This window comes from Balaenoptera physalus (assembly GCF_965194825.1).
Source record: "Balaenoptera physalus genome assembly, chromosome: 8".
Classification (NCBI taxonomy): Eukaryota; Metazoa; Chordata; class Mammalia; order Artiodactyla; family Balaenopteridae; genus Balaenoptera; species Balaenoptera physalus.
The window spans coordinates 100023571-100035646 of NC_138887.1; the positions used below are offsets into that span (position 1 = coordinate 100023571).

General features: G+C 45.1%; 1 protein-coding gene across 1 annotated transcript in view; it reads left to right on the plus strand.

Annotated features, from left to right (window-relative positions):
- SND1 (staphylococcal nuclease and tudor domain containing 1) overlaps positions 1 to 12076 on the plus strand; it is a 421659-nt gene that overhangs the window by 231530 nt on the left and 178053 nt on the right. Inside the window, exon 13 of the mRNA XM_082472295.1 lies at positions 4229 to 4339. Coding sequence (XP_082328421.1) covers positions 4229 to 4339 — 111 coding nt within the window. The remainder of the gene's footprint in view (positions 1 to 4228; positions 4340 to 12076) is intronic.

Below are 12076 nucleotides of genomic sequence, written 5' to 3' on the forward strand. Positions count from 1 at the left end.
CTGGTTTGTAGGAAATGCACACTAAAGGTTTTGGGGATGGTGGTATAACAGGTCATTTACTCTCAAACGAATCAAAGTTTGGCATGTTCTTTGTTACTCTATGTGCAATTTTTCTGTAAGATTGTTTTAAAACTACCCCCTTCCCTCCCCTCCCACACTTTTAAGTAATCTAGGTAATTTTAGTCAGTTATCTGATCTATCCATATATTGATTATTACTTCCAATCTTGGGTTTGGGGCGTAGGGATGGGGAAGGCAGGCAAGGTATGATCAGATAATTACAGCCTACTGTGACTGAAATCTTCTTTAATCCTGTTCTCATATATGGGCACAGAACACCTTTTCTCCAGGTTGGCAGAATATAGTACCCCATGGTTTCAAAGGTATCTTATGAGAAAGTATGAGCTTTTTGCAACCTGCTTGCTATGGAAATGAGTGGGCGGGGAGGATGTCAACTGCATGGAGAGCTTTTGAGAAAGCTTGCAAAGACCCACGTTGCGGGGCTTCCCTGGTGGCGCAGTGGTTGAGAGTCTGCCTGCCAATGCAGGGGACACGGGTTCGAGCCCTGGTCTGGGAAGATCCCACATGACACGGAGCAACTGGGCCCGTGAGCCACAATTACTGAGCCTGCGCGTCTGGAGCCTGTGCTCCGCAACAAGAGAGGCCGCGATGGTGAGAGGCCTGCGCACCGCGATGAAGAGTGGTCCCCACTTGCCGCAACTAGAGAAAGCCCTCGCGCAGAAACGATGACCCAACACAGTCATAAATAAATAAATAAATAAAAGAACGTGAATTTCTTAAAAAAAAAAAAAAAGACCCACGTTGCTTGTGTTTTTATCAGGAACATCTGATCTTGACTAGTGGAAACGGCTCACTTCTCATATAACCTAAAATTCTCCTTGAGTTTGAAGAAGCATTTGAATCCCAGCACTAATTCTCTTTGTGTTTCTAGCTGATACAGAGAGAGATGATTTCCTGTTAGACCTCCACTCCAAGGTTGTTAGGTCGGTCCCTTTTTGTATGCTGATTGTGAATTATCCATTCAAGCCAGACATGTATAATTAGAGTAGAATTACTGATACACTCAAGAAAGCAGAACTTATAAATTTGTCTAAAGCAGCATAATGTCATGGCACATAATTTAATGTTCTCTTTTCTTACTGGGCAACTAATCAATACACTGGTGTTGAGTTCTGAGCCATCTTTGGCCGGGGGAGGTCTCCTGACCTTCCATTAGTGGCCAAAAGAAATGAATGAGAGAGTTAAGTACATGGATCTAGGCTAATTCCATTTTAGTTGTCTCCCTTTCATTCTCTCTCTCTCTCTTTTTTTTTTTTAATTTATCTATTTTATTTATTTTATTTTTGGCTGCATTGGGTCTTTGTTGCTGCACGCGGGCTTTCTCTAGTTGCAGCGAGCGGGGGCTTCTCTTGCTGCGGAGGACGGACTCTAGGCGCGCGGGCTTCAGTAGTTGTGGCACGTGGGCTCAGTAGTTGTGGCTTGCGGGCTCTAGAGTGTAGGCTCAGTAGTTGTGGCACACGGGCTTAGTTGCTCCACGACATGTGGGATCTTCCCGGACCAGGGCTTGAACCCCTGTATTGGCAGGAGGATTCTTACCCACTGTGCCACCAGGGAAGCCCCCTTTCATTCTCTTTAAATACAAGTCTTAGATAATGGAGAGGAGAATAACAAAAGCTGGGAAGGCATGTAGAAAGCTTTTGTCCTTACTTCTATGCTGGGCAAGCTTGGCTAATAAATGCTTAGGATAAGAAATAATGTTCCAGTGCTGTATTTCCAAAACGATCAGATGTTTTTCTCATACTTGGGTACAGAGCAAGAAAGACACAGCCCTTGCCCTCTCAGACCCCGTAATTTCAAATTGGAAGATAGATGATGAATTGATTGTAATATGCTGTGATGTCACAGGGGAGCACACACCAAGAAGAAAGTACATGTGGTGTGATTCTCACATGCCTGGCTCATAGGAGGGGCCCCATAATGATGTCTGTCATTGTTTCCTGTGTTTTTACTCTCCATGCTGCTGAGTACTAGCATCGCAACCATTCTTCCAGGAGAAGTCTGTATTTAGGGAAAAGAAGCTAAGGGAATATGGCTCACACTGAAGCCTTGGAGAGAAGGGAGGGAAGGTGGTGGGCAGGTTGTGGAGTTTAGGATCTGAGGCCCTAACTGGTTTGTAGACATTTGCTGGCAGGATCCGGAGGGCGAGAACCCTGCAGGAGAGGGAAGGGTTGTGCCCTTGGTTCTCTGCTGGCCACACAGGAACTCAGTTCAATACTGTGAATTGATTGGAGCAGAATTAACCAGGGTGGATCATTAAACATTTGTGCTATTTTGCTTAGTATTCTCTGGCTTATCATATAGAAGCTTATTTGTGTGAATTCTCCCTCTTCTGCCCTGTCATTCCAACTTTCTCCTCCAGACCCCACGTATTGACTGTAAAATGTCAATGCACCGTTATTCCAAATGCACTAGTACCAAACGTGTCTTTGTTCTTCTGACATTTTCAATCACTAAGCCATCTCAACCTGTCACAGGTGGTCTCGTCCCCATCTTCTCTCTGGCCTCTTGGTGGGCGGAGCCTCTCTCCTGCCCTTTTGGGCCTTTGGTGACACCCTTAGTTAAATTCTCCCCATACAGCATCTTCTGCAGCTGCTGATTTGGGGCTGCTGGCATTCTCCACACTGCCAAACCCAGCTCTGTGATAATGACAGCGTTTGCCAGCACGCTTATGCGGTGACTCAGGAGACAGGGTGGCCAGCAAAGCAGCCTCTTTGTGGGAGTGGATTTTGAGAAGTGCTAATTCCGTGGCAGTTTGGAGATATTAATATCGTGCTGGCAGTAGATAAGCAGGCAGCAGAGGGGCACATAATGAGAAGAGAATCAGCCACAGCATCTTTTCCTCCTTTATCTACCCGCACATATCCCCCCGCCCCTTTTTTTAAAGTAAATCCCTGGGTTTTGATGAAGAGAACCCTTAAGTGGCTTAAACGTGCCTATAGACTGCTTAGCCCGGCTCACTGCATCCCCACAGTCTGAGAGTCTATAAGAACCACTAGAGTTAACTGCATTCCCCAGCGACACTAAGTCGTAGCATATGGTACAGTAGCCTATTGCTTACCGTCCCTCCTCCCTAAAGGGCAGCTCACCAGATGGTCTGAGTGGGGCCTTTGGTGTAATTACGACAGACACAAAGAAAGACATAACCGCCGGTCTCCCCCAGTGATATTATGCCTCTTGTTTTGCAGTATTTCGCTACAGGTAACTTTTGAAAATTTGTTTTCGCAGTTTCATTTCTGCCCATCACAGGTCCCTTTCCAGGTTGGGGAGGAACCATGCATATATGCTTCGTTAGTTGTCTGAGCGCCATTTCCAGTGTACTCTTCTGAGTAGATGGAAGCCACTCACAGTGGCCCCACTTTCTTATTCTAGTGAAGAAAAGATTCAGCATGTTGGATAAATTTTTTTGAAGCAGGATTCAATCTGAATATCCCGTGGTTCTAAAAGGACTGTTGGGAGTATTGCTCCAAAGCTGGTCATCACAGGGTTTATACTTTTTACTTTGTTTCCATGCAATTGTTTTAAAGATCTTTCATTCCACCCCAATGCCTCCCCCTCCCCCTCCCCCTCCCCCCTCCCCAATTCCTTCCTAGCCTCACCTCCTCCAAGCCCCCTTTGGGTTGAGGGGAGAGCCAGTGTTGGGAGTTCTGATGAGAAGAGACGCACTTTGAGTGTTGCGTGAAACCAGTGTTCCCAACATTGCCAAACTGGAACATGGTATTTTCTAGTTCCAGTATAGGCTAGAAAGGAGATTTTGAGAAATTTAGGTCATGCTTTTATGTGCTTTGTTTTTTTTATCTGCATGCCCGATATTTTAGAGCAGACTTTTCTTGAGGGTAGTGGCTTGTTTATAACATTCTGTAAATAGCCCTGCGTAATGTGGGCTTTTTACAGATATTTTCTGCCAGGTTTTATGTATGGATTGATATAGCATCTGACTGTACTAACCAGAAAAATGCTGAGCCAGGGGACTTGGTTATTCCTCCTTTTTATTTGGATTTCTAGCTTAGCAACTCATTGGTCTTGAAATCCTTGGCTTCTCCCTCCCTCTGCCAGGATGCATTAAGACCTCCAGGTGCTAACTTATTATTGCTGTTGACTGAGCCCCACATGCACCTCGAGTGCTCACTGACCTATCTTTTCTGTTGCAGAAACATTGCCGAGGCCCTTGTCAGCAAAGGTCTGGCCACGGTGATCAGATACCGGCAGGATGACGATCAGCGGTCCTCTCACTATGATGAACTGCTTGCCGCCGAGGCCAGGTGAGATGCATAATTTAAATTAAAGTGAACGCCTTGGGTCCCAGGGCCCCACTTTTTTCTTTCCCACTATCCTGCCCATCCCTGAGCAGAATGCGACAGAAAACAACATGCTGAGAAAGCTTGTATTCTTTTATTATTCCAGCTTTTCCCCATCAAAAGAAAAGGGACCTCACTTCAAACTCGCAATCTAACCTTGGTTAAACACGCTTGGGCCTCTATTTTTTTTAATCTGCAAAATTTAAGCATATATTAGATATGATCTTCCGAGTAGATGCCGTAAAATGAACGACAGATGAGAAACTTCTACGCGGAATATTTTTATCTCCACCATCCTTTCCTTCCCTGGGACAAACAGTGGAACCCTGCTTACTGTGCAGGACGTTTGCCTCGGGTTCTTCCCTCCAGAGGCCTCTGCTCCCCGGCCCCTCCCATTTGTCACCTCTAGACCTTTTGTCATGTACAAAGGAAATGAAAACATTTATTAGGAAATGAGTTTGCGTTTCACACTTCTGACAGCTGGCAGGAGAGCATTTGTGAGAAGCCCTGTGACATTTTCCTTTTGTCCTTCATCCCCGTGGCTGGTTGCCCCAAGGACATGCGTGCTGCTCAGCAATATTTCTTACCAGGAGTTCCTCAAGGCTCTTTCTCACGGGGCCTTCTGTCACTGGGCAGTGCTGGGAACGAAGCGATTCCTCCAGCCTTCCCGGGAAACAGAGCCAGAACTCGGTGATGATCGCTGTTCTGACTCGGAGAGCTTAGCAGACTGCTGGGCTCAACCAAAATATATCCATTGTTTCAAAGTGATTGCAGGCGCTTGCCTCACGCAGACGTTTTTCTGTGACCTAGGACTTAGTTTGTTCTAGAAGTTTGGTAATTGCCAGCTTACGCTCCACGGTAAGAGGAGGAATGAGTTTCAGCACATGCTGTCTATACTTTAGACTTTGTCATTGAGATCACTTCTCTTGCTCTTTGGCCCAGAACATTGCCCTGATACGTGACATTTACCTCTAACATCATGTCACATCCTGATGGATAGGGCATCTGTAGAATGTCACACAGAATGTCAGCTAAGAAAGCAGTCTGTCAGGTTGCTGTGGCTTTTTGGGTTCTTTCCTGTGGGCTTTTCCCAGTAGGACCTGCCTAGGACCTAAGTCTTCAGCACAAAGTTCAGTATCTTTGTTTGCTTGAGGCTCATTCATGTCTAGTGTAAAATAATATGATGTATAGTCCAGAACTGGTGTTTCTCTTCAACCCTTTCTCACTTCCTTATTCTTCTCTCCCTGCCTATATTATCACTAAGCCAGCTGGGCTGAAAGAACCCATAGTGGGAAATGTGGCTTCACATCTCTCACTACTGTTTGATGACCTTGCTATTCTAGGAAATGGACAATGATTAGACTGTTCTTTAGGTGGGATTTGGGGGGTGGGGGGTGGGGAGGTTCGTGCTGGGCATGCTCAGTCTGATCTGGTGCCAACTTGGAGAAGCGGTTATGTATTCCCAGTGTAGCAGGAGCACTTAACAATACAGTGGGATCTAGAGTCCCATTTTCTGCCCTGGGTTCACTCTGCCACTGGTGAATGTTTAACTCTGGCAGGCAGGTAAGCATGAAAATAATTTGCCTAGCTGCTCTGGAAAGTGAGGCCACAACAGGCTCTCTTATTATGCTGTTGTGCTACAATGTTTAACGAGGATGCAGAGATAGGTGACATTTTTTAGGTTTTAAAAAGAAAACAGCCTTTTTAGTCTGGTACTCATTTTGAGCTGATAGAACGTAACAAGACGCTTGCCTGTTAAAGCAGTGAGCTGCCTGGAGATAATTGTGTCGAGCCACTGCTTTCAGACGGATGGTGGAAAAACTGGCTCCGAAATCATTGCACTGCTGCAGGTAGAGTAAACGGAGAGAAATTAAGCACTTCCCCTGGCCAGGGAGGCATTGCCATGAGGCAGTACACATCTTAGAAAGCTGTAGGAGAAGTGGCCCACATGACCTGCGAATGAGTCCTCCTTGGGAGCGGTGCTGTCCGCAAGCCCCATGCCAACCCCAGCGAGAAAGACCAGAACACCTGCCAGATAGGAATGGTGGCCTTATAGCCATTGAAGACTATTTTCAGTGCAGAATGCACCCCCCTTTTTGGGAAAATGATAGTCAACCTCACCGCAGGAGCACCTCTTCTCTGACACTGCTTTATTTTAGGTCGCCTTCGGTTTGAAGCACTCTGGCCCCTATGAGACATTCCCTGTGGGTTTTTTTTTTTTTAATTATGTATGTATGTATGTATGTATGTATGGCTGCGTTGGGTCTTTGTTGCTGCGTGCAGGCTTTCTCTAGTTGTGGCAAACAGGGGCTTCTCTTGCTGCGGAGCACGGACTCCAGGCGCGCGGGCTTCAGTAGTTGTGGCACGTGGGCTCAGTAGCTCTGCAGCATGTGGGATCTTCCCGGATCAGGGATCGAACCCGTGTGTCCCCTGCATTGGCAGGCAGATTCTTAACCACTGCGCCACCAGGGAAGTCCTCCCTGTGTTTTTACATGCTGCTTCTGCCCCTTATCCTGCCTGTCTAGTGAATATGATCTGAGTTTAGGGTTGTTTTCCTCTAGATAGATGAGCTGTATTTTTTTCCAGTTGAACTCAGCCTTGTAATTATTATGCCCCTGTCCATGCGGTCCCTCCACCTCCCAGCTGAGTGTCCTCTGCAGATCTCATTAGCGAGTTGTTTACTCCTTTCCTTGGACCTGAATAGAACCCCTAAACAAGAATGGCTTTGCTGTTGACCCCAAGTCTTTCGCTGCTTGGACTGTCACTTAACTGTCTTTTGTTTATCATCCTTCAGCCACTTTTTAAACTCCAGTGATTGTGTACTGAACCAAGCCAATTTGAATTAATTTCCCAAGTAAAATTTCTTGAGGTACTGTATCTAATGCTTTAGCAAAGGCCAAATTAATAATATCTGCTGTGTTCATGGCAAGTCAACTCATCCTGGAACTCTTTTGGTCAGTAATAAGTGGGTGAAGGTAACATGGCAAGGCCAGCATTCTCTTGAGTGCCTGCCCACAGGGATGGTGATTCCAGGAGACTTCTTGTCCCTGTCCCTTGGATCCCTGTTGTTCTCTCTGGTTATCACTAGTGATCTCGGCAGTGGTGCCCAGTGCTCTGCCATTGACTTTGCTTTCCAGAGCACTGCTTGGCCGTTAATCCTTTAAGAGAACGTTGTAAGCGTTGGGGAAAGGGCAGCCTGTTAAGTCTGTCTTTTCGGGTCAGCCAGCTGCCTGCGCGGGAGTTGATGAGCTTTCTCAGGGCTCTGCAGCCGCTGCTTCCTCTGCAAGGGGGTATGATCTGCCAGCCTTTCTCAGATCATCTGATGGGAGCTCAGGGAATGACGTGTTAGGCATGCGTTGGGAGACCAGGTGAGACAGAAGAGGAAGAAGAATGCCAGTTTGCAGCTGCCTATGCTTTCAGGCGTATCCACCTGCCCGCCAGAAACGAGCTCATCCTACCCCCTCAGGAGCTCTGTTCTGTGTGCCTGACCCTTCTCAGTGCCTTCATTCAGATGCCTGTCTGCTTTTGGGAAACCCTCTACATGCCTCAAACACATGGCTCATCTAGAGGAAGCCACATCTTTCTCGTTTAAAGGATAAATGAACCCCTAATTCCCGACAGGCGGCCTTCCTTTCTAGTTCACTTGTCTATCATCGGCTGCCTCTTCCCTCCTTACCTTGTGTCCTGGCAAAATAAAGGTTTGGCACTTTTGTGTGTATTTTTGAGCCTTGCTTCTCTGTGGGCTCCATTGAAAAGCCCTTGCTTGTGTCCCAGTCTTCTGAGAGCTCCAGTGTGTCCTCCATATTCATAGTAAAAAGAACTTAGGTACAGCTGACCCACACTTTCTGATGACACTCCTGAACTTGGTCCCCCCCTTTTAGGGGCATCATGTGGGCTCCTTTGGCAGTGTGTCACATCATTTCTTTTCTGCACCGTTCTAATTTTTCACCCCCATATTGACTTCCCAACATTTCCCATTCTTGTTTGACTTCAGTATTTCTCAGCCAGCGGGCTGGCTGCTTTGTCTGTCTTGATGAGTGTTCTAAGCTTAAGGCGGGGCTTTGACTCCTACAGAGAATCTCATATTCTTCTGAGGTATTTCCAAGATACTGAGTAATTATGGGGACCCTTCTTATTTTCTAAGGTATTACACAGTCTCTCAAACTCTGTGTATTTGATATAACACATCCTGTTTGATTTTAAACAGTACAGAATGTGAATTCCCCTAGCATTCTACAGGTTTTCCTGGTGGGCTTTTGTTGAGCTCATTATGGACACTGAAGATAAGCTGGTAATGCACAGAATCAAAGCCTGGCTGTGTGCCCTGTTTTCTTTGGACATCCCGACCTGTAGGATATCATCTGTCTGCATTCACCTAAAGCTACTTTGTATTAAAATGTAATATTTGAAGGTTTCCTAGAAACCGTTAGTCTGTGGTTCATTGCAGGAAAATACAGGAGTTGTTAGCTCAGAAGTTGGGCTTTATTCCTTTAAGGTACCCTTTAATTCTAAGATTTTGTGATTTCAAGATAGGATGTATATATTCAGAAAAGAAATTTATGCCCCAGCTTGACAGTGGGAAAGCAGTTGTATTGAACAACCTAGGGTCTGAGCAGATTTAAATGAATTCAGATTCATTCCGGACATACAGAATGAGGTTAGGGTTATCTCGGGAGAAGAGAAAAGGGCAGGCTGTCATCTTTTCCTGTGTGTTCTCTTTCTTGCCAGGCACACTGCAGATTAAGGAAACTGTGGTGATGTCCTCCCTCTTGGAGAGGCAAGCATGAGCCTGCCCTGTCTCAGCTCTGCCTGGGCTCCGAGTCCGCCCTGACTCTGCAGGGACTTCTATTTCTGATTGAGCGAACCTTGCAACTTCCCTTTTCTTTAAAAACAAAAACAACTAGTGCTCCTGTCTTGCTGACTTTTGCATCTCCAACCTCCAAACCCTGTAAACACCAGCCCTTCATTAAAATCCTATCAAATTTCTTCTGCTTTTACCCAGCTTGGTTGACAGCGCCCTCCCTATTGTAGAATTCTCCCTGCTTGTACCCCTAGGAAATCTGTGTTGGCATTTCCGTCACAGACTTTGATCAGAAGGCTATAAACTTGTTGGTAACTCTTCCCTAGGCCAATACCTATAGTCATTATTAAGAGGGAAACTGTTTCAAGTACAAACCTCTCTTGGTGTTGCAGTTACTGGGTCTGCATTGGGCTTACTGACTTCCCTGCTCTTGTAGCAGTGAACTGTACATGTATTTTGCATTTTTATAATACCACTGGGAGAGAAGTATGCTTGATTTCCCTCTCCTGATTGAGCCAGAGCAGCTCCACTTTTTTTTTCCTGAGGTGGAGGAAAAAAATGACTTGTGCATAAAAAAATACAAAACTTTTTTATAAGGTCTGTCCTATCTGTGCCTTCAACTTAACTGGCATTTACAATGCTGTTTATGAATGAAACGTGAAGACTTACCAGCATTTTTTTTTTTTTTGCTCTCTGTTGCTTTAATTGGAAGAGGTCAGCATTACTGGCTTGACACAGTTCTGACTTGCAAAATGCCTTGGCATGAAGCAGGTTTCATCTTCCTACCAATCCGGTGAGAAAACTGGTGTTGAGGTTGAGTCTGTGTTTTGTAAATTTGAAACTAATATATCCTATCACAATGTATAGACCAGTTAGAGTTAACCAGTTCTCCAAGAAAACAAATCATTCCTCTAATGGGAACAGTTGTTCAAGGCTGGTTTTCTCTTGCACGTGATGGCTTTGCATTCGTTCCTTTTCATTCCAGTTCTCTTTAGTGTACCCTGGGTCCCAGGTGGTGAAGAAAAAAGATAACAGACTCAAGCCTTACAAAGCATGCAGTCTCAGAGGAACACACTCTGAATAACTTGAATAGGACCTCTGGGTGTTGCTATTTTTCCTATTCTCTTTTCTTAACCTGTTTTCTTAGCCCCTCCTCCTTTTCTCCCTCTGCATCATGAACACTGCCTGCCTTATATCTTTTTTATTCCATCTCTCACTTCTATTAAATTTTCCCATGAGGGCATCTCCCTGAAATTCATCTCTTCCGTCCAGCCTCTGTTCCTCTCAGTAGTTTAATGGTACAGCTTTAATAAACCAAGATTTCTCACTTTCAATCTAATGACCTGAACCAAGTGAAAATTCTCTTTGCATAAAACTAGATCCTACTGAATACTGTTAAAAACAGAGCTTTGATTTGAAGTTTTTCTCTTTCCTTCACTGTTGAATTCCTGTAGCGCCAGAGTGTGGTTGGATTTTTGTAGGCCAGGCATTACAGAAAGCTGGAGTTGGGTGAATTATCTGCTGCCCTCTTCACCCGTCTGTGTTACATCATGCTGGTACAAATGGGAGGCCAGCGTGAGAAAGGAGGCCGGTCTTTCTCTTCAGTATCCTAATGGCTTCTTTTCTTCCTTAACCCTGGAAGTGCACTCCCCGCTAGATTTGGGGCTTGCCCTTGCCCTGGTGGCACGGCCAGAGGTTGCTAATGAGATTCAGCACGTGTCAGTGTTGGGGGGCGTTTCACTGTTGGGGAGTAGGGTACATCAGCTCTTGCAAGTGGATGTGATAACAGGAAAATGCATTAAAAGAGCTGGTGTGGGGAAGTGATTTGACGATACAGCTGAATGTGGGGAAATTTAGCTTTTCCCTTTCTTCAGAAGAGATGATGCACTCAACATCCAAATAGCAGTAATCAATCTGCATTTAAGGCAGCACAAATGGCCACTTCTGGAGAGCTGTATAATATCTCCATTTCCAAATAGTTTTCTCCTTCAGGATATTAAGAGGATCTGTTCACTCTTCATCCTGTCTTTCCTCCCCACTCCCAGTTCCATCTGATACAACTCAGACTGTGAGACTCGTCTTGATGACTAGTGTGAGGGGTTTGGGGTAAAGTCAGAACCCATTAGCTTTAGCTCCTATGTTGTACACAAGGTGTGGGTAGTTCTATAGGTCATGGTCAAATAATGAACTCACAGTAAGAAGTCCTCCTTGCCCAGTCTTTCCTGTAATTATTAATCTGCACTGGTTGTATTCTTTCAGAGGAAGTTGTTCTAGACTAACCTTCCTAATTAACTTGGTCCCCCCTCTCCACCCAGCTGTGACCGTTTGTCCACAGCACCTTGTCTGTTCTCTACCATCTCACTGTTCTCTTGGCTAAAAGGGTCTAGTTCCTCTCACACAAGCCCCAAATATTTGAGGTTTCAAAATATGTCCAACATATTTCAAAATACATTTGAAGATTATCATACTGGGAACATAATTTTAATCCCAAATAAGTTATAACAATAAAGTGATAACATTTGACCCTTGACATTTTTGAATGTCTCATAAGTTGACTCCCTAAACCACTGGTTCCCATAGGATGGTCCTCAGACCAGCAGCGTCATTTTCACCTGGGAACTTGTTAGAAATGTGAGTTCTCAGGTCTCCCCACATCTCCCTTACCCCAGACCTACCGAATCAGAAACTGGGGTTGAGTCCCAGCAATCTCTTTTCATGCGTCCTTCAGGTAGTTCTAATGCGCATGAAAATTTGAGAACCACTGCCCTAAACAATTCTTTACCACTGTTTTGTTTTGTTTTTGTTTTGTTTTTTAAACTGTTTTTTTTTTTTTTTTGAGGAATAACTTGGGGGCCTAACAATGCTGGGTTGGTTTTTTTTGTTTGTTTGTTAAAATTTTT